The sequence below is a fragment of the Mustela putorius genome, unplaced genomic scaffold (genome assembly GCF_011764305.1).
Source record: "Mustela putorius furo isolate JIRA1106 unplaced genomic scaffold, ASM1176430v1.1 tig00004041_pilon_pilon_pilon, whole genome shotgun sequence".
In the NCBI taxonomy this organism is placed as follows: domain Eukaryota; kingdom Metazoa; phylum Chordata; class Mammalia; order Carnivora; family Mustelidae; genus Mustela; species Mustela putorius.
In genome coordinates, this window is record NW_025422176.1 from 3,232,734 (window position 1) to 3,254,020 (window position 21,287).

The following is a 21,287-nucleotide window of genomic DNA, read 5'->3' on the forward strand; positions in this document are numbered from 1 at the left end:
CGAAGAGATTACTGCCTATGTTCTCCTCTAGGATTCTGATGGATTCCTGTCTCACATTGAGGTCTTTTATCCATTTTGAGTTTATCTTTGTGTACGGTGTAAGAGAATGGTCGAGTTTCATTCTTCTACTTATAGCTGTGCAGTTTTCCCAGCACCATTTATTGAAGAGACTGTCTTTTTTCCACTGTATATTTTTTCCTGTTTTGTCGAAGATTAATTGACCAGAGTTGAGGGTCCATATATGGGCTCTCTACTCTGTTCCACTGGTCTATATGTCTGTTTTTATGCCAGTACCATGCTGTCTTGGTGATTTTTTTTAAATGAAAAATTCAGAACGTAGGCCCCCTACCCTCTAGAAGTTAAAATTTTGTTGGAAGATAAAACATAATCATGTTAATAGTCTAAAAATATTTGTATAACATTTATGTATAGATGGCAACTGGGCCACTTTTCTGGTGAAACAGTTGGATAATATACTAAAGATAGTTACAAAACTCCTTCTTAAGTTCTACAACTCAATAATTCCATTCTAAGGGGCACTTAAAGTGGTTGAGCACTGGACTCTTGGTTTTGGCTCAGATCTGATCTCAGGGTCATGGGATCGAGCCCCGTGCTGAGCTTCCTGCTCAGCATGGAGTCTGCTTGTGTTTCTCTTTTCTTCCCACCACATGCTCTCTCTCTAAAATAAATAAAATAGATCTTTAAAAAAAATTCCACTTTAAAAAGTACACTCTGAGGGGCACCTGGGTGGCTCTGTCAATTAAGCAACCAGGTCTTGATTTCAGCCCAGGTCATGATCTCGGGATTGTGAGGCTAAGCCCTGTGTGGAGCTCTGCACCTAGCATGTAGTTTGTTGAGATTCTCTTTCTCCCACTACCCCTCCCCAACAACACTCTAAAAAAAATAAATAATAATTTATTATTATAAACAGAACAGTGTGGAGATTCCTCAAGAAATTAAAAATAGAACTTTCCTATGACCCTGGAATTGCACTCCTGGGTATTTACCCCAAAGATACAGATGTTGTGAAAAGAAGGGCCATCTGTACCCCAATGTTTATAGCAGCAATGGCCATGGTCGCCAAACTATGGAAAGAACCAAGATGCCCTTCAACGGATGAATGGATAAGGAAGATGTGGTCCATATACACTAGGGAGTATTATGCCTCCATCAGAAAGGACGAATACCCAACTTTTGTAGCAACATGGACGGGACTGGAAGAGATTATGCTCAGTGAAATAAGTCAGAGAGAGTCAATTATCATATGGTTTCACTTATTTGTGGAGCATAACAAATATGGAGTACAAGGGGTGTTAGAGAGGAGAAGGGAGCTGGAGTAAATTGGAAGGGGAGGTGAATCATGAGAGACTATGGACCCTGAAAAACAATCTAAGGGGTTTGAAGTGGCGGGGGTGTGGAAGGTTGGGGTACCGGGTGGTGGGTATTATAGAGGGCACGGATTGCATGGAGCACTGGGTGTGGTGAAAAAATAATGAATACTGTTTTTTGAAAATAAATAAATTGAAAAAAATTTTTTTAAAAAAAGGATATGAACCATATGATCCTCTCAATAGATGGAGAAAAAGCATTTGACAAAGTATAGCACCCATTCTTGATTAAAAACCTTAAATAAAGTAGAAATAGAGGGAACATACCTCAACATCATAAAGGGCATAGATGAAAGACCTACAACAAATATTATCCTCAATGGGGAAAAACAGAACTTTTTCCTCTGTGGTCAGGAACAAGAAAAGGATATCCTCCCTCACCACTGTTATTTAACAAAGAACTGGAAGTACTAGCCTCAGCAATCAGACAACAGAAATAAAAGGAATCCAAATTGGTAAAGAAGAAGTCAAACTTTCTCTATTTGTAGATGCCATGATACTCTATGCAGAAAAACAAAAATATTACACCAAAAAGTTGCTAGAACTGATACCGAAATTCAGGAAAGTCATACAATACAAAATCAACATACAGAAATCTGTTGCATTTCTATACCTGAATAATGAAGCAGAAGGAAGAGAAATCAAGGAATCCATCCCGTTTACAACTGCAACAGAAACAATAAGATACCTAGGAATAATCCTAACCAAACAGGGAAAAGATCTATACTCTGAAAACTAGAGAACACTTATGAAAGAAATTGAAGAAGACACAAAGAAATGGAATAGCATTCCATGCTAATGGATTGAAAGACTGCCCATTGTTGAAATATCTATACTACCCAAAGCAATCCACATGTTTAATGCAGTCTCTATCAAAATACAATAAGCATTTCTCACAGAACTAAAATAAACAATCCTAAAATTTGTATGGAATCACAAAAGACAAGAATAGCCAAAGCAATCTTGTAAAAGAAAAGAAAATCTGGAGGCATCAAATTCTGGACTTCAAGCTGTATTAAAATGCTGTAGTCATCAAGACAGTAGGATACTGGCACAAAAATAGACACATAGATCAGTGGAACAGAACAGAGAAGCCAGAAATGAACTCACAACTGTATGGTCAACTAATCGTTGGCAATGCAGGAAAGGATAACCAATGGAAAGAAAGACAGTCTAACAAATGGGGTTGGGAAAACTGGACAGCAACATGCAGAAGAATGAAACTGGACCATTTTCTTACTCTATACACAAAAATAAACTCAAAATGGATGAAAGACCTAAATGTGAGACAGGAAACATTAAAATCCTCTAGGAGAGCAAAGGCAGCAACCTCTATAACATCAGCCATAGCAACTTACTAGAGACATCTCCAGAGACAAGGGAAACAAAAGCAAAAATGAACTACTGGGACTTCATTAGGATAAAAAGCTTCTGCACAGTGAAGGAAATAATCAACAAAACTAAAATGCAACCTTTGGAATAGGAAAAGATACTTGCAATGATATATTTGATAAAAGGTTACTACCCAAAATCTATATAGAACTTATCAAATTCAACAAATTCAAAAAACAAATAAGCCAGTTAGGAAATGGGGAGAAGACATGAATAGACACTTTTCCAAAGAGGATAGCCAGATGGCTAACAGACCTATGAAAAGATGTTAACATCACCTGAGCATCCCGGGAAATGCAAATCAAAACCAAAATGAGATACCACCTCACACGTCTAAATGGCTAAAATAAACAACACAAGAAACAACTGATTTTGGTGAGGATGTGGACAAAGGGGAACCCTTTTACACTGTTGGTGGGAATGCAAACTGATGCAGCCACTCTGGAAAACAGTATGGTGGTGCCTCAAAAAAGTTAAAAATAGAACTACCTTACAACCCAGCAAGTGCTTACTAGGTATTTATCCAAAGGATACAAAAATACTTGTTTAAAGGAGTACATGTACCCTGATGTTTACAGCAGCATTATCAACAATAGCCAAACTGTGAAAAGAGCCCAAATGGCAATCAGCTGAAGAATGGGTATAGATGATGTGGCATATATGTATAACAGAATATTACTCAGTCACCAAAAAGAATGCCATTTGTAATGACCAGGATGGAGCTAGAGTGTATCTTGCTAAGTAAAATAAGTCAGAGAAAGACAAATATATGATTTCACTTATATGGAACTTAATAAATAAAACTGATGAAAATAGGGGAAGGGAAACAAAAAACTACACAGAATAACTGAGGGCTGCTGGAGGGGAGGTAGGCTGAGGTTGTGTTAAATGAGTGATAGGTATTAGGAGGTCATTTTCTGTGATGAGCACTGGGTCTTATATGTAGTAAGGAATCACTGAATTCTACTCTTGAATCTAGTATTACACTATAGGTTAAGTGGAATTTAAATAAAATTTGAAAAATAAAATAAATAAATAAATGAACCTTAACTCCTTTTTAAAAACCCAAACACCTGGCTTATTAGTATACAGTGATGACATGAACGAAATTATTGCCTCATCTGAAATCTATCAGTTGCTATGAATTACAAGTGGATCACTCGAGCAAAGTGAGACTCTTCTGGGATAGTAGTGAATTTCTCCAGCTTAACAGGCAATTGGATTACAGAGATGTATGCACATATCAAAATTCAGCAAAACACACACACACTCACAAAATTTAAGTGTTTCATCATAATAAGGTTTTACACAAAAGAAAATTATAGTTAATGATATTATCAAATTATTTAGTAAGAAGTATACTAACATCTAAAATTAATTTTGAGATGCCTAAAATTGGGATCAATAGACATGTGACAAGTGTGGCAAAATACAAAAATAGTAGAATCTAGTTGGTAGGTAAGGGTGCACAATCTTTCATCTTGGATGAATGTTTGAAATTTTTTAACTTAAATTCAATTAGCCAAGGGGAGCCTGGGTGGCTCAGTGGGTTAAAGCCTCTGCCTTCGGCTCAGGTCATGATCTCAGGGTCCTGGGATCAAGCCCTACATTGGGCTCTCTGCTCAGCGGGGAGCCTGCTTCTCCCCCTCTCTCTCTGCCTGCCTCTCTGCCTGCTTGTGATCTCTCTGTGTCAAATAAATAAATAAAATCTTTTTTAAAAAATTTCAATTAGCCAAGGTACAGTACATCATTGGTTTTTAAGATAACGTTCAATGATTCATCAGTTCAGTATAACACCCAGTGCTCATCACATCATGTACCCTCCTTAATGCCATCACCCAGTTACCCTATCCCCTCACCTATATCCCTTTCTGAAACCCTTAGTTTCTCAGAATCAAGAGTCTCATATGGTTGGTCTCCCTCTCTGATTCCATTCCGTTTCCCCCCCCATCCCTATTGTCCTCTGCACTATTCTTCATGTTCCACATATGAGTGAAACCATATGATAATTATCTTTCTCTGACTGACTTTATTTCATTCAGCATAATACCCTCTAGTTCCATCCATGTCGATGTAAATGCTAGATATTCATCCTTTCTGATGGCTGAATAATATCCCATTGTACATATATGTACCACTTCTTCTTTATCAATTCATCCATTGAAGGACATCTTGGCTCCTTCTGAAGTTGGCTATTGTGGACACTGCTGCTAGGGCTGTAGGGTGGCTCTATTTTTAACTTTTTGAGGAAGATCCATACTGTTTTCCAGAATAGCTGCACCAGCTTGGATTCCCACCAACAGCGTAAGAGTGTTTCCCTTTCTCCATATCCTTGCAATATTTGTTGTTTCCTATTTTGTTTGCCATTTTAACTGGTAAAAGGTGGTATCTCATTGTGGTTTTTATTTGTATTTCCCTGATGACTAGTGATGTGGAGCATTTTTTCATGTGTCTATTGGCCACTTGTATGTCTTCTCTGGAGAAGTATCCGTTCATGTCTTCCTCCCATTTTTGACTGGATTATTTGTTTTTTGGGTGTTGAGTTTGAGAAGTTCTTTATGGATCTTGGATACCAGCCCTTTATTTGTAATGTCATTTGCAAATATCTTCTCTCATTCTGTAGATTGCCTTTTAGTTTTGTTGACTGAAAAATTTTTAATATATATAATAATCCATTCATCAGAATATATATCAGATATTTTACAATGAAAACTAAGTAAATTGAATTAGAATAATTTTCCTACAAAGGGGACAGGGGAATAAAAGTGAAAGTAAGACAAAAGAACAGGAAAGAATAAATGAGTAAGAATTGAAAATTAAAGGGCGTTTGCATTCACCAATGGGAATAATATATTATGAAGAAAAGGCATGTGAGATGCAAAAACAAATACTGATTTTTAAACTTTGTAACAAATGTTCTGCACTTTAAGAAGAGTGTGAATTAATCAACAACTGTGTATATAACTTAAATAACAATGATGTCAATGCCAAGAGGGTACACAGAAGCTTCAGAGTTTGATGTATGGTATCTGTGATCAGGGTGACCCTAAAAACTTACCTGTAAGAATCGATAAGGTGGTAGTCTTTCCTGCTCCATTAGGTCCCAGAAGAATAGTGATTTGACCCTCATATACATTGAAAGTTAAGTTTTTTACTGCTACGATGGTATCCTTCTCCACTGTGAATTCCTGTGAAAATTTTTAAAAAGTACTAGCTTTCTGTTTATTATTACTGCTTATAAAGGGCAGGTATGTCTATCAACTATCCAGAAAAGAACAAAATAAAAGAACATTAATCTCAAAAGAAGAAAAAGCCAAAGCATTAAAAAGATAAAACTGAAAAATAAACAATATTTAAAGGCAATATATGCAGAGACCTTAAAAGTAGGTCTACAAAACTCCTCATCTCAGTCAGTCCCACTTCAGTCCAGCTACTGTCCTGAGGCTGATAACACCACAGTCTGCTTCTCTATGTCTTCCTGCTAAGTTCTAGAACTTCATGGTGGACACACATTATACTTTCCTTGAGGTACTCCAAACACTACTCATTAGCATACCTGAAAATGTATTCCTCGTGCCACATTCCTTACCACAACCCACGCAGATATAAAGAGAGAAACCTGAGACTGACTTACCTTACACACTTCCTTCTGCCTCGTCTACTAAAACAAATCACTGCTAATCAATCCCTTCAGTCAACAAATATTTATTGTGGGCCCATACTTTGTGGCATACATTGTGTAAGGTACTATGAATACATTAATGAAGAAGACCAAAATAGCTCCTGCTCTCGTGACAGAAAAATTCCAGTAGGAGGAACACATAGAAATCAAAAACCTGTAAATGATTACCTATCGTAGTAACATTGGTAGATGGTGCTACTTTGTATAAAATAGTCAAGTAAAGCTCCTTGAAGTCATATAGCTTTTCTGATTAGGTTCAGAGGTATAATTTAGGGATTCATCTGTTGCATATAACACCTAGTGCTCATTACAACCAGTGCCCTATCCAATTATTCCATCCCCCACCCCATGTCCCCTCCAGCAGCCCTCAGTTTGTTTCCTATAGTTCAGCATCTCTTCTGGTTTGCCTCTCTCTCAATTTTCATCCTATTTTATTTTTCCTTCATTTCCTCTATGTTTATCTGTTTTGTTTCCTAAATTTCACATATGAATGACATCATATGGTATTTATCTTTCTCTGACTTACTTCACTTAATGTAATACCCTCTAGTTTCATCCATGACATTGCAAATGGCAAGATTTCATTCTTTTATATGGCTGAGTAAAATTCCAGTGTGTGTGTGTGTGAGTGTGTGTATACACACACACACCACATGTATTTTGCCTTTTAGTTAACTGTTTCCTTGGCTGTGCAAAAGCTTTCTACCCTGATGAAGTCCTAATAGTTCATTTTTTAAAGTCTCTATTTTAAATTTTTTTCTTTTTTTATTTATTTTTTCAGTGTTCCAAGATTCAATGTTTATGCACACACCCAGTGCTCCATGCAATATGTGCCCTCCTTAATACCCACCACCAGGCCCTCCCAACCCTTACCCCCCTCCCCTCCAAAACCCTCAGATTGTTTCTCAGAGTCCACAGTCTCTCATGCTTCATCATCCCCTCCGATTTCCCAACCCACTTCTCCTCTCCTTCTCCCAGTGTCCTCTGTTATTCCTTATGCTCCACAAGTAAGTGAAACCATGTGATAATTGACTCTGTTTAACTTATTTCACTCAGCATAATCTCCTCCAGTCCTGTCCATGTTGATACAAAAGTTGGGTATTCATCATTTCTGATGGAGGCATAAAACTCTACCATATATATGGACCATATCTTCTTTATCCATTCGTCTGCTGAAGGGCATCTTGGCTCTTTCCACAGTCTGGCAACTGTGGCCGTTGCTGCTATGAACATTGGGGTAAAGATGGCCCTTCTGTTCACTATATCTGTATCTTTGGGGTAAATTTAAAAAATTTTTTTATTATGTTCAGTTCATTTTTGCTTTTGTTTCCCTTGCCTTTGGAGATGTGTCCAGCAGGCAGGAAGGAAAAGGAAGGGGAGTGGAAGTGTATGATACTGGGCCTGGGTAGTATTCTGAGTGCTTTTATGTATTCCCCAGACTAATCACCTCTGAGAGCAGACAGAGTCTGTGGGCGGCCACCACGGCCTGGGTCCAGCAGAGACTCCAAGCCAATGCAGGCCAGTAGGAGGAGTGGAAAAGTGTTTTGCTGGTAAAGGGGGAAGGTCCGATGAAAAGTCATTGCGGTGAGGGAGAAGAGGTTGCTTCCTGTGTTCTCTTCTGGAATTTTGATGGATTCCTGTCTCATATTTAGGTCTTTCATCCTTTTTTTTTTTTTTTTTTTTTTTTGTATGGTGTAGGAAGTGCTTCAGTTTCATTCTTCAGCATGTGTCCCATTTTCCCAACACCATTTGTTGAAAAGACTGTCTTCTTTCCACTGGATATCATTTCCTGCTTTGTTGAAGATTAGTTGGCCATAGAGCTGAGGGTCCATTTCTGGGCTCTCTATTCTGTTCCATTGATCTATGTGTCTGTTTTTGTGCCATTACATACTCTCTTGATGATTACGGCTTTGCAATACAGCTTGAAGTCCAGAATTTCATACCTTCAGCTCTGCTTCTCTTTTTCAGGATTGCTTTGGCTATTCGGGGTCTTTTCCAGTTCCATACAAATTTTAGGATTGTTTGTTCTAGTGCTGTGAAAAAAATGCTGATGGTATTTTGATAGGGATTGCACTGAATTTGTAGATTGCTTTGGGTAGCACAGATATTTTAACATGTGTTCTTCCAATCTATGAGCATGGAATGCTTTTCCATTTTTTGTGTCTTCCTCAATTTCTTTCATAAGTGTTCTCCAGGGGTGCCTGGTGGCTCAGTTGTTAAGCAACTGCCTTTGGCTCAGGTCATGACCCCAAGGTCCTAGATCAGACCCCACATCAGGCACCCTGCTCAGTGCTTGTCCCTCTCCTTCTGCCTGCCACTCGCCTTGCTTATGCTGGCGCTCTCTCGCTCTCTCTGTCAAATAAGTAAATAACATCTTTAAAAAAAATAAGCGTTCTCCAGTTTTCAAAGTACAGTTCTTTTACCTGTTTGGTTAGGTTTATTCCCAGGTCTCTTACTGGTTTTTGTGCAAATGAAAATGGGATCAATTCCTTGATTTCTCTTTCTTCTGCCTCATTGTTAGTGAATAGAAATATAACTAACTGTTGTGCATCGATTTATATCCTGTGGCTCTGCTGAATTCCTGTATCAGTTCTAGCAATTCTGGGGTGGAATCTTTTAGGTTTTCTACACGGAATATCATGTTGTCTACAAAGAGTGAGTCTGACTTCTTCCTTGTCAATTTGGATGCCTTTCATTTCTTTTTGTTGTCTATTGCTGAGGCTAGGACTTCCTGTACCATGTTAAACAACAGTGGTGAGAGTGGACATCCCTGTCATGTTCCTGACCTTAGAGGGAAAGCTCTCAGTTTTTCTCCACTGAGGATGATATTCACTGTGGGGTTTTCATATATGGCTTTTATGGTATTGAGGTATGTACCACCTACACTGCAGAAAGTTTTTATCAAGAAAGGATGCTGTATTTTGTCAAATGCTTTTTCTGCATCTATTGATAGGACCATATGGTTCTTACCCTTTCTTTTATTAATGTGGTGTATCATATTGATTGATCTATGGATGTTGAATCAGGCTTGCAGCCCAGGAATAAATCCCCCTTTGTCATGGTGAATAATCCTTTAAATGTTGCCCATTGGATCCTATTAGCTAGTACCTTGCTGAGAAATTTTGCATCCAGAATATTGGTCTGTAATTCTACTTTTTGGTATGGTCTATGTCCAGTTTTGGGATCAAGGTAATTCTGGTCTTATGAAAAGTGTTTGGAAATATTCCTTCCATTTCTATTTTTTTGAAACAGCTTCAGAAGAACATGTATTAATTCTTTAAATGTTTTGTAGAATTTCACAGGGAGGCTATCTGGCCCTGGACTTTTGTTTGGAGATTTTTGATTATTGATTCCATTTCTTTGTTGGTTATGGGTCTGTTCAGGTTGTCTATTTCCACCTGTTCAGTCTGGTAGTTTATATGTTTCTAGGAATGCCTCCATTTCTTCCAGATTCCTCCATTTCATTTTTTTTTTTTATTTTATTTTTTTTTTTTAATTTTTTATTTTTTATAAACATATATTTTTATCCCCAGGGGTACAGGTCGCAGCCATCAAAAGAAATGAAATCTTGCCATTTGCAACAACATGGATGGAACTAGAGCGTATCATGCTTAGCGAAATAAGTCCATTTCATTTTTTGCAAGTAATTGCTCATATAATATAACAAAAAGCTGTACTAAGAGCAACGTTTATAGCAACAAAGGCCTACATAGGGGCACTTAATTGATCCAAATAAACTAATATATCCAGGAACACCTCCTCACCAACAGTTTGGACAAAAGAGAATTCAGCCAAATAGTCTAATGCATAATTGGTAGAACAAGTAAAACCATAACTGTAAACATAAATTAATATTTACGCATCAAATCATCATGGTCCCAGCTAGACATTAGCTCTTATAGTGGGAATACTGTAAAAGACACCATTATCATAATACAAAGCTGTATTCCATTCTGAAGAAATGATAAATACATGGATTTTTACTTTATTTGCACATCTTTCATTTTTATTTTGTCAATGAATGTGCTGAATACAACTTTTATTAACATCTTATGGTGGGGAGGTAGGACCATGGCCAGTGAGAACATTTACTATACACCATCAACTAACTTTCTGTGCATTGGGGAAAAGAGACTTAGAGAACAGTACCTTGTATAGATGTTGGATCCTAATACCAGCCACCAAATCAACAGGCTCTTCTTCAAAATAATCACTTTTAATTTTGTCAATAATTCGTTTATCTTCTTTATACTTAACGCTTAAAGCTTTACCAAACCAGTAGGACTTCTAAGAAAAGACCAAAACCATAGTCATCAGGATGTCAGTGAAATGATGTCAATGAAAAATGAAACGCTCTTAACACTTTGGCTCATTTCAGTTTGGTTTCAAGATGGGTTGAACCACATACATTGAAACAAAATTGAAAGCAAACTACCTAGAATGTGAACTTCTACACAGTAAGCACAAAACCTGTTATTTAAAAGCTCACTGTCCAAGAAGAAAAACAAAATAAAATCTACTTAAAAATGGTTTGGCAAAAAGCATTCTATCACTCTAAGTTGAGTGTTTTTATTTGGACATGCAGTATACAGATAGATACCTGGAGATTCCTTAAACATTTTCATGAGTCTGTGAGTTCAAAATTCTTTTTCATAAAAATACTTCTAAAAATACATTATTCATCTTTTTATTGCATTGATATCTTCATTGGTGGTATAAAAGAAATGTTGCATAAAATGCCTGGTGCTTTAATGCTAATCAAATTAGTAACATAAAAGTGTACTAAGCAATCACCATCCTCTTCACCACTAGACACAGTAATAAATCAATTTATTTCACTTAATTGTGTCTTTTATGAAAAAGTAAAAATTAGTTATTAAGTTTCATTCCTTGAATATGATACTTTAAATATTCTGTGTGATGAAATGGGAAATATGAATAAAGCATTTCTATAGCAAATGAAAATATAATGGAAGCTCTAAGAAAAATTACTTGTGTCATTTGAGTTGTGAACTAGCCACTTTTTTCATGGAAACCACTTTTTTCTGAAAGAATGACAGATACAAAAATTATGGTTCTTTAGATTTGGATATCTAGCAGACATTTTCTTGAAAATTAATGAAGACCCTAAAAAGGAAGGAAGCCATTGAAGGTGCTGAAAGGATTTAAGTTCGCTGGTTAGCTTTCTATAAAAGACCAACTGTAAAGGCCCTTGTTAGCAATCCTGTCGGGACCTCTCTCACTCTTAAGAGCTTTTACTGTATCTTCACTTAGTAAACTTCTTTCACTTTACCCATGAAAAAAAGAAAATTAATGGAGAAATCTTATTACTTAAAAGAAAGGAACTGACAATACTTGCTGCTAATGATGTAACTGGAACTTTCAAGTGAAAACTAGAATTTTGAAAAACTGATACCTACTCTTGCATGACAAATTTATAATTCTTGAAAACTATCATAACATCATGTTGATATTAATAAATGATGCTTTGATAATGTATGATGAAATGTGTCATCACTTGGAAGGTTTGTATTGATGAACCAATATTTTTCAAGTAACCAAAATATGATGTTACAAATTTATGCATGGTTAAAGATCTATCAGATCACAAGATACACCAATGAATATTATTATGAAACAGAATAAGAAATGCTTGTTAATGTGTTTTCAGATTCCAAACTTCAACTACCTGGTAGAAAATTATCATTAGTCTTGACACAGCAAATACCCAAATTTGTTAAAAAGGCTACTGATATACTCCTCATCTTTCAACTACATATCTGCGTGAGGTTTTATTTTCTCCATATATTTCAAGCAAAAAAACATAATGCAAAAAATTAAAAGCAGAAATACGCTCTCCAATGGGAATCTAGTTATTTTATTAAGTAAATATAAAAAATATTTGAAAAAAATTATAAAACAGGACACTCTTCAAATATTTTTAAATTTTGAAAAAAAGCTATTTATCCCCAAAATCCTGACCTCAACATGCAATGCATTTATTAGTAATATATTTAAATAAGTTGACAAATATTTTTAAAATTTCTTTTAATTTCTAAATATGGTTAATATTGATAGATAAAACCCATATTAATCACAGCTCTTTGGGGTGCTCAATAATTTTTAGGAGTATAAAGGATTTCTGAGACTAAGAGTTTGGGAACCATTCACTTTGAACCACAGAACAATAAAAAAGTAGACTGCAAATAGACTAAGATAGAGATGCTTCTCACTTTGCTGTGGCTTTGATTCTAAGTAATTTGGGCTAATAGTAGAAAAAAAGCAGGTGCTGATAAACCAGATATGAGACACAATTCATTTCGTCCTCACTAGGATCTAAGGGCACCACCACACATTCACTCAGACAGGTGATTTTTTTTTCCTGTAGAAAGCTATCTGATTCTATTGCACATGTCACAAAGTTGACTTGTAATGGTTTTAGTTCAGAAAGAATAAAAACTGTATTAGTATCATAAGACTGGAGAACCACAGAGAGGGTGTTTAAGGTAACAACGTTCACTGTTTAGCAAACTAAATACATAAGAACTGGGGTTTCTCTCAATGATAGAATCATTAGAACTTACCTGCACAAAGAAATACCAAGGCTTGGGCACACCATACCTCCCTGGAAAGACAGCATCCATATACCAGGCCATAAGGCCAAACAAGGCAGCATCAAATAAAAGCATTCCCATAATATGGACAAAACGAAGATCATCATCTGGGCTCACTGATGACTGGATGTTATCCCACTGGACACCATATTCTGAAACATAATAGTAGACAGTTACCTGAGGTGCCCAACTGTGACTAGAACAAACTTATCCAGCTACTTCATCATTAAACAATAAGAAAGTATTGGTATTCTCTGAAGACAGGTACTGTCTGTTTGCTATTCACTGATACTTTGAAATTCAGGCTGTCCAAGACGATAATAAAGTAAGTAATGAAACAATTTGCCTCTTTCTACAGCCAAACTCAACTAAAAGTTAGTAGTGACTGAAACAAAAATAGTCACAAAAAATCCATAAAGTAAGCTTTAAAGCCATAAACAGACCTACTGGTTGTGATGGCGGCCCTATTACTCCATTCTCTTTCATGTGAATCTCCACCGAAATAACCAGTAAGATATATACATTTGGAAATACATTCATAAATACAAAAACAAGGTTTGGCTTCTAGTTTCAAGTCTGGCCTGTAAGGAATGCAGGAATCACCGCTCCATCCTAACAAGAAGTAAAAAGGTGAACTGAAATTCTTCTTAGATCTATTAGAGACATGAGGTCACAAGGCAAACCACTGCCCCCACAACTGGAGAGACAGACAGGCAGGCACAGAGAATTTAATGAAACAAACTTCAAGCAAAAACCTCCAAGGGAATGAGAACTGGGGTAGGAAAACCTAAACTATAACTGATGAATTGCCAAACCCAGGGTAAACAAGCCTGAGGATTAAATATTCCACGGGATCAAGTCATTGAGGCTTTTGCAAGTTTTACCTTTGGGAGCCCTGCCAATTCCTTACAGTGAATATCAGAGAAAAATCCCCTCATACTCTTAGGAGGGAGAGGGAAAGAGCTATTTGGAAATGTTCCTGTGCACTTCATTCCTAATCAGGCCTTTCTTCATAAGAAACTATCTTACCAGAGCCTAACTCACCTAGGGGAAGGTAAATACCTAACTCTAGTTCCCTCGAGCCATCCTGACCCATCTAAGCAGGGCAAAAAACTGAGAAGCACTAATGGAGTTCATAGTCCAAGGGTACAAACTTACCAAGTGATTGAAGCCAAGTCATAGAGCTACATATCTTATCTCTACATCGCTAAAGGCCTATTTATTGTGTGGTTCCTTTTACCCAGTACTCCATGGCCACCTTTTTTTTTTTTTTTTTTAACTGCTTATAAGGGATTCACTTTATTTTCATTATTTTTTATGTTAATATTTGATTTGATTTATTTAATTTGAGAGAGACAGAATGAAAGTGGGAAGGGGAGAGGGAGAGAAAGAATCCCAAGCAGACTCCCTGCTAAGCACAGAGCCTGACGGGGGTCTCAGTCTCAGGATCCTAAGATCATGACCTGAGCTGCAATCAAGAGTCAGACATTTAACTGACTGAGGACCCAGGTGCCCCCCTCTTGTCCATCTTACAACAAAAAATTATCAGGCATACTGAAGGTCAAAGAACATAGGTTGAAGAGAGTGAACAAGCATCTGAATTAGACTTTGATATAACAAAGATGTTAGGATCATCAGACCAGGAATTTCTAAAAAAAACTGTGATTAACATGGTAAGTGCTTTTATTTGATAGGGAGAGATACAGTGAGAGAGGGAATACAAGCAGGGGGAGTGGGAGAGGGAGAAGCAGGCGTCCTGTCAAGCAGAGAGCCCAATGTGGGGCTCCATCCTAGGACTCTAAGATCATAATCTGAGCTGAAGGCAGAGCTTAACGAATGAGCCACCCAGGCACCCCATGGTAAGTGCTTTAATGGAAGAAATATACAACATGCAAGACCAGATGGATAATGTGTGCAGAGAGATGGAAATTCTAAGAAAGAATAAAAAAGAAATGCCAGAGTCCTTGGTGTAAAAGCTACAGGAGAGGATGGGGCAGCGACAATGATGGACAGAAAGGTAAGAAAGAGAAGTAAAAAAAAAGCCACATCTAACTGCAGGCTATGGAGTAACCAGGGAAAGTTCCAGTCACAGTGCTGAGAAGTGACCAGCTGAATGAGAAGCCGCAGACCTCCAAGTCTGGGTGTGGGGTCAGATGACAAAGAAAGAATTAGCCGTATTCATTCAACTTGGATCAAGTACACCCAAATTAAAGAAACTTCCAATTCTGGCTCCACAAACCCGTAAGTGGCAGCAGCTTTAAATGAAGGTGAAGGCAGAGAACCAGAGGACATGCTTCCTGAAACTGTGAAAATATTGGAGGGGATACACCAACATCAATATATTGGACCTAACTCCTTCAAGAGAGGAAAAGGAGGGTTTCCTGATAACCAACTATGGAACTGAAATATAAAAATCTCTTCTTGGAAAGGTCCATGACCAAGACAATTAAAATCAGGTTGTGAGGTGGGTACAAAGTGAAAAAGGATCAGTTTCCTGTGTCTAAGACTATCTTTGGAGCCGCTTTTCTTTGTAAAGGTTAAGTGCTACACAAATACATGGATTTGAGTACATGGAATTTGAATACACAGATACATGGATTTCAGGGATAAGACATTTGTTAATTTTGTAGTTTCCCATGATTCATATACAAAGATTACATATAATGAAAAAAACAGAAATGGTACCTTTTAAGAAGTGCTTTTTTTTGTTAGGCACAACTGACTGGAAAGCAAAAAGTTGCTATTTAAACTGCAAGCAGGTGCACCTGGGTAGCTCAGTTGCTAAGCATCTGCCTTTGGCTCAGGTCATAATCCCAGGGTCCTGGGATTGAGCCCTAGACACAGGCTCCCTGCTCAGCGGGGAGCCTGCTTCTCCCTCTGCTTGCAGCTCTCCCTGCCTGTGATCTCTCTCTCTCTTGCTGACAAATAAATAAAATCTTGAAAAAAAAAAAAAAAAAAAAAAACCCTGCAAGCAATTACTCCCTAACTTAACTCCTTCATTATCTAAACTGTCTGGCTTCCAGGAACTGCCTTATACAGAAAGAGAATTGCACTGAAAGGAAAATGTTACTGGGCTATTAACTAAATGTGTATTTAGATAATATTAAAACACAGCTTTTTTCCCATGAGCATTTGTTTTGCTTCAAGTTATTATAAACATGGCATCGCTTTGTTAGTAGCTACAGATGCTTCTTTAGAAAAATTTTTTTTTAATTTTATGTAGACTACTGAGTATTTGAAAGGGCCCACTTCATCTTGATGGGTCATGTCTACCTTCATTAGTCTCCAAAGAATAACCATTTGTTGCCAAATTAAATCAGTATTTTCAATGGGCTTTTCTCAATTTTTATTATTAATGCTACTTACTTGAGGCAAATCATAAGGAAATTGCTTCTTTTAAAATACAAACTACCACCTAAACTTTTAGGGTACGTATTGCTTAATATTTGGTTGACTTTAACTTTTAAAAGGTATAAACACCAAAAAATTATATACTGTATGAAAATAGAAAATAAGAAAATGTACTTTCTATAACTTTGTCAAAGCACTTAAGTTACTAACTTGCAAAACCCAATTTGAATTGAACTTAATACAGGATTTGTTACTACTATACTCCATATGTAGATTAAAAATACATATACTAAAAAATGGACACTCAAAACACTTTAGGTACTAAAAATAGAATATAAGTAAATGCATCTTTAAATGCTTTATGGAATCTCTGACCATGTATACTTTGTTATATCTGTGTGTTGTAGGGTAGTCTGAGTTTTTCTGTTTTTTAAAAAATTTTTATATTGTATATGAACTCCTATTGAATGTGATAGTTAAACACATAGTTAAAGACAAAACAAACATACTACATAATGATTTCCCTGAGAACCCCTTTAATGTTAATTTTGGAGGCAGCTTTTAGACTATTTTGTTGGTGGTGACTATTACTTTTTTACTAGGCAATGACACCAGAGGAGCAGGCTCTATACGTTCTTACACTATGTACACTTGCATTTAGAATGAGCCCCCAGGGAAATAATGGAAATGTATATAGAACTATTCATTCCTACTTATGTGATTTAATTATATCAGGATATATGAACTGAACTCTAATGTAGACAAACTTTCCATTTTATTCCCTTTTACCGTTTGTGTTAAAATAACGTCCCTCTCCTACATATTCTTTTCTTGACCCAGATGCACTGTTAATGGGACAGTAAACTGATACAGCCACTACAGAAAGCAGTAGAAGTTCCTCAAAAATTTAGAACATATGATTCAGCAACCCCTCTCCTAGGTATATATCCAAAAGAAATGAAAACAGATAAAAAAAGAAATGAAATGAAAACAGGATCTTGAAGATAGCTGTACCCCCAAATTCACTTCACCATTATTCTGGCAGCCGAGGTATGGAAACAACCTAAGTATCCATCAACAGATGAATGGAAAAAGAAAATACCCATTCCATTAACCAAGAAAATATGTGATATATACACATTTGACCCATGAACAACATGGGTTTGAACTGTGGGTCTACTTAGACATTTTTTTTCCAATAAATACATGTACAGGGGTGCCTGGGTGGCTCAGTCAGTTAAGTGTCTGACTCTTGGTTTAGGCTGAAGTCATGATCTCAAGACTGTGAGATCGAGCCCCATGTTAGGCTCCACACTCAGTGCACAGTCTGCTTGAGAGATTCTCTCTCCCCGCTCTGCCCCTTCTCATGTTTGTGCTCTCAGATAAATAAAAATCTTAAAAAATATATATGTACAATACTGTAAATGCATTTTGTCTTCCTCATGATCTTCTTAATAAAATTTTCTTTTTTTAGCTTACTTTATTAAAAGAATATAGCTTATAATACATATAACATACAAAATATGAATTAAGCAAATGCTTACGTTATTGGTAAGACTTCCAGCCAATACTAGACTATTAGTAACATTTTTAGGGAGTCAGAAGTTATATACAGATTTTCAACTGTATGGGCAGTCAGTGCCCTAACCCCCATATTGTTCAAGGGTCAACTATGTGTATATATACATACATGTACATACACACACACACACAGAGGAATATTATTTGACCATAAAAAGGAAGGAAATCCTGCTATTTGCAACAACATGAATGAATTTGGAATACATTATACTAAGTGAAACTGGCCAGACACAGAAATACAAATAATGTATGATCTCATTTATGTATTTTATTTAAAAAGCTCATGGAACCAGAGAGCAAAAGAATGATTTCCAAAAAAAAAAAAAAAGAATGATTTCCTGGGACTGTGGGTTGGGTATAATTGTGAGATGTTGGTCAAAGGGTATAAGTTTTCAGTTTAAGATGAATAAATTCTGTGAATCTCATGTACAATATGGTAATTATAGTTAATAATAATTTTTGTATACTTGAAATTTGCTAAGAAATTGATCTTAAAAGTTGTTACCACACACGCACACACAGACACATATAGTATCTAAAGTAATAGATGTGTTAACTTTATTCTGATCATCATGTCACAGTCTATATGTTATATATTAAATCATCATGTATCACTGTACAACTTTAAAGAATCGCACTGAAAACCTAAATATATACATTTTTTATGAGTTATACCTCAATAAAGCTGGAAAAAAGGAGGGAAAAAAAGTTACATGCTCATTCCTATTGATGCAGAAAGAATATCTGACAATACCAATACTCTTTCATAATAACAACAATAATAAAACATTTAAAAATGGAAAGAGAAAGCATTTTCTTAATTGGATAAAGGTCACCTATGAAAAACCCACAACTAAATAATAGAAAAAAAAGTAAAAGACAGGGCGCCTTGGTGGCTCAGTGCATTAAGCCTCTGCCTTTGGCTCAGGTCATGATCTCAAGGTCCTGGGATCCAGCCCCGCATGGCATCTGGCTCTCTGCTCAGCAGGGAACCTGCTTCCACATCGCTCTCTCTGCCTGCCTCTCTGACTACTTGTGAGCTCTGTCTGTCAAGTAAACAAATAAAAATCTTAAAAAAAAAAAAAAAACCGTAAAAGACAGAAAGCTTTCTTCCAAAGATCAGGAACAAGATAAACATGTTCACTCTCCCACCTCTATTCAACACTGTACACACGTGAAGTTACAGCCATAGAAGTTAAGCCAAATAAAAAGATAAGGCAAATTACGTAGGAGGAACTAAAACTACTCTTACTCACAGATGACTTAAGCTTATATATGAAAAATCCTAAAGATTCTGGAGAGAATCTGAAGATTCTGAAGGAGAAATGTAGAATTACAAACAATTACCACACTTAATATTTTTGTTGTTTACAGTGGTATGGATGAGTGGTTCCCTATTTCCAGAGTAAGGAAAAACTGAACAAATGTGTAATTATACTGATAATGGTAGCAGGCAACATTTCTCATGGTTGGACAGTGAAGTATATATATGGGATAGGGAAAAACTAGGAAGAACTCTTGATACTAGATAGGAATTGGATCCAACAGTGTGAACTCACAGATGTTAAAATATGGGTATTAGCTGGATGTCTCATCCTTGGCACTACTGACATTTGAGCCTGTATACTTCTGTTTCAGGGAATGTCCTGTACTTTGTAGGATATTTAGTGGCATCTCTGGCTTCTACACACTAGATATCAGTAGCAATCCTTCACTAGACATGATCATCAAACACCAAATATATCTCCAGAATTCTCAATATCCCCTAGGTGGCAAAACTGCCCACCAAGATGAGCATACTGATATAAAGACATGTAAATACATATGTAAATACATATTTGCATATACATGTTCATGTATACAGGTATACATATATATGGTGCATGCATACATATAATACAGAGATAGCATTTTTATGATAAAAAAATACAATCCAGAAAAACTACTTAGGAAACATTACAATCATCTCTCACCCACTGCCCCACCCACTCCACTGGCAAACCCCAGACAACATGCCTTTTCTTCCTGGGATCATCATCAAAGTTAATTTTATAAAGGAAAGACTCACGCTTCATTTCCATCTGGCTTATAATATTAGCCCCCAAAGCTACTGCAACATTTGAAAGGAGACAGAAAACCAGCTTCTCGGTGAGGGCCATTTGTGTATATATGGTTTGCATGAATATATATGGAAAGAAGGTGAGAAAATAGAGGAAACCTCCAACAGAAACAGCCAAAGTAGCTGAAAAGAAAGAAGGAAAATACAGAATCAGTTCAAGTAAACTATAAAAGCTTAATGTAGAAGTTTCATCTTATTATAAAAGAGCTCTAAAATGTAGATCCTACAAAAGAAGGGAAACAGTCTTGGTCAGCACTCTCTCATGAGCATCTAGAACAGTGTTGAACATAGACAGGTGCTCAGTAAATATATTTGCTCAAATGAATGAATGAATGAATGAATGATACAAGGAATAAACTTTTCTGGAATTTATCCTCCCTCTAAGGCTATGATTGTGGTTATTTACTAATCTAAAAAAGGATTTATCCTTATGTTTATAGAAACATTCTTTTTCATTTTTATTCATGACTACTCAGTCTAACAATCTCGAGATGTACACTACCACTAATTACATCGTATGAATACACCTACACATTTCCATTTATTTTGGAATTTTGGAAGATGAAAACTGAAAAAGTTGACAGTGGTTTTAGATATATTTCCAGTCTTATTTATGTTACTTTGAATACTTATTTATAATACTTTATAAAACAGTACATTAAGAAGACAGGGAAAAAGTGTAACAGAAGCATCTAGATTAGGATGCTCTGTATTATGGGGACTGCATTATTTCAGACCAACTCTTGCAATGACAACAGAAAAATCTAGAAAAATTATTTTTTATGTTTGTTTGTTGATTGATTGATTTGTTAAAGTATTACTTTTTAAGTATGTTGAGTGACAGAAAGCTACCAAGCAAGGGCAATTTATACGGCCAAAATCAAGGTAAAAGACAAGAACTCAAGAGCAATCAGTCTAAAATTTGGTGCTAATTTCCACCTTGAAGCATTTGTAAAATCCAAGCTATGGCTTAGAGTCTGAGGGACTTTGGAAAAGTGTCTGCTCATGTCTTCTGCCCATTTTTTTTTACTAGATTATTTAGTTTTGGGGTGTTGAGTTTGATAAGTTTTTTACAGATCTTGGATATCAGCCCTTTGTCCATAGTGTCATTTACAAATATCTTCTCCCATCCTGTGGGTTGCCTCTTTGTCTTGATGATT

At 36.3% G+C, this 21,287-nt stretch overlaps 1 protein-coding gene across 1 annotated transcript in view; it reads right to left on the minus strand.

Annotated features, from left to right (window-relative positions):
- LOC101694040 (phospholipid-transporting ATPase ABCA3-like) overlaps positions 1-21,287 on the minus strand; it is a gene marked incomplete at its 5' end in the record, with an annotated part of 119,498 nt that overhangs the window by 67,955 nt on the left and 30,256 nt on the right. Inside the window, 4 exons of the mRNA XM_045072686.1 lie at positions 5,839-5,968; positions 10,612-10,749; positions 13,047-13,228; positions 20,077-20,250. Of these exons, the coding sequence (XP_044928621.1) occupies positions 5,839-5,968; positions 10,612-10,749; positions 13,047-13,228; positions 20,077-20,250 (624 nt within the window). The remainder of the gene's footprint in view (positions 1-5,838; positions 5,969-10,611; positions 10,750-13,046; positions 13,229-20,076; positions 20,251-21,287) is intronic.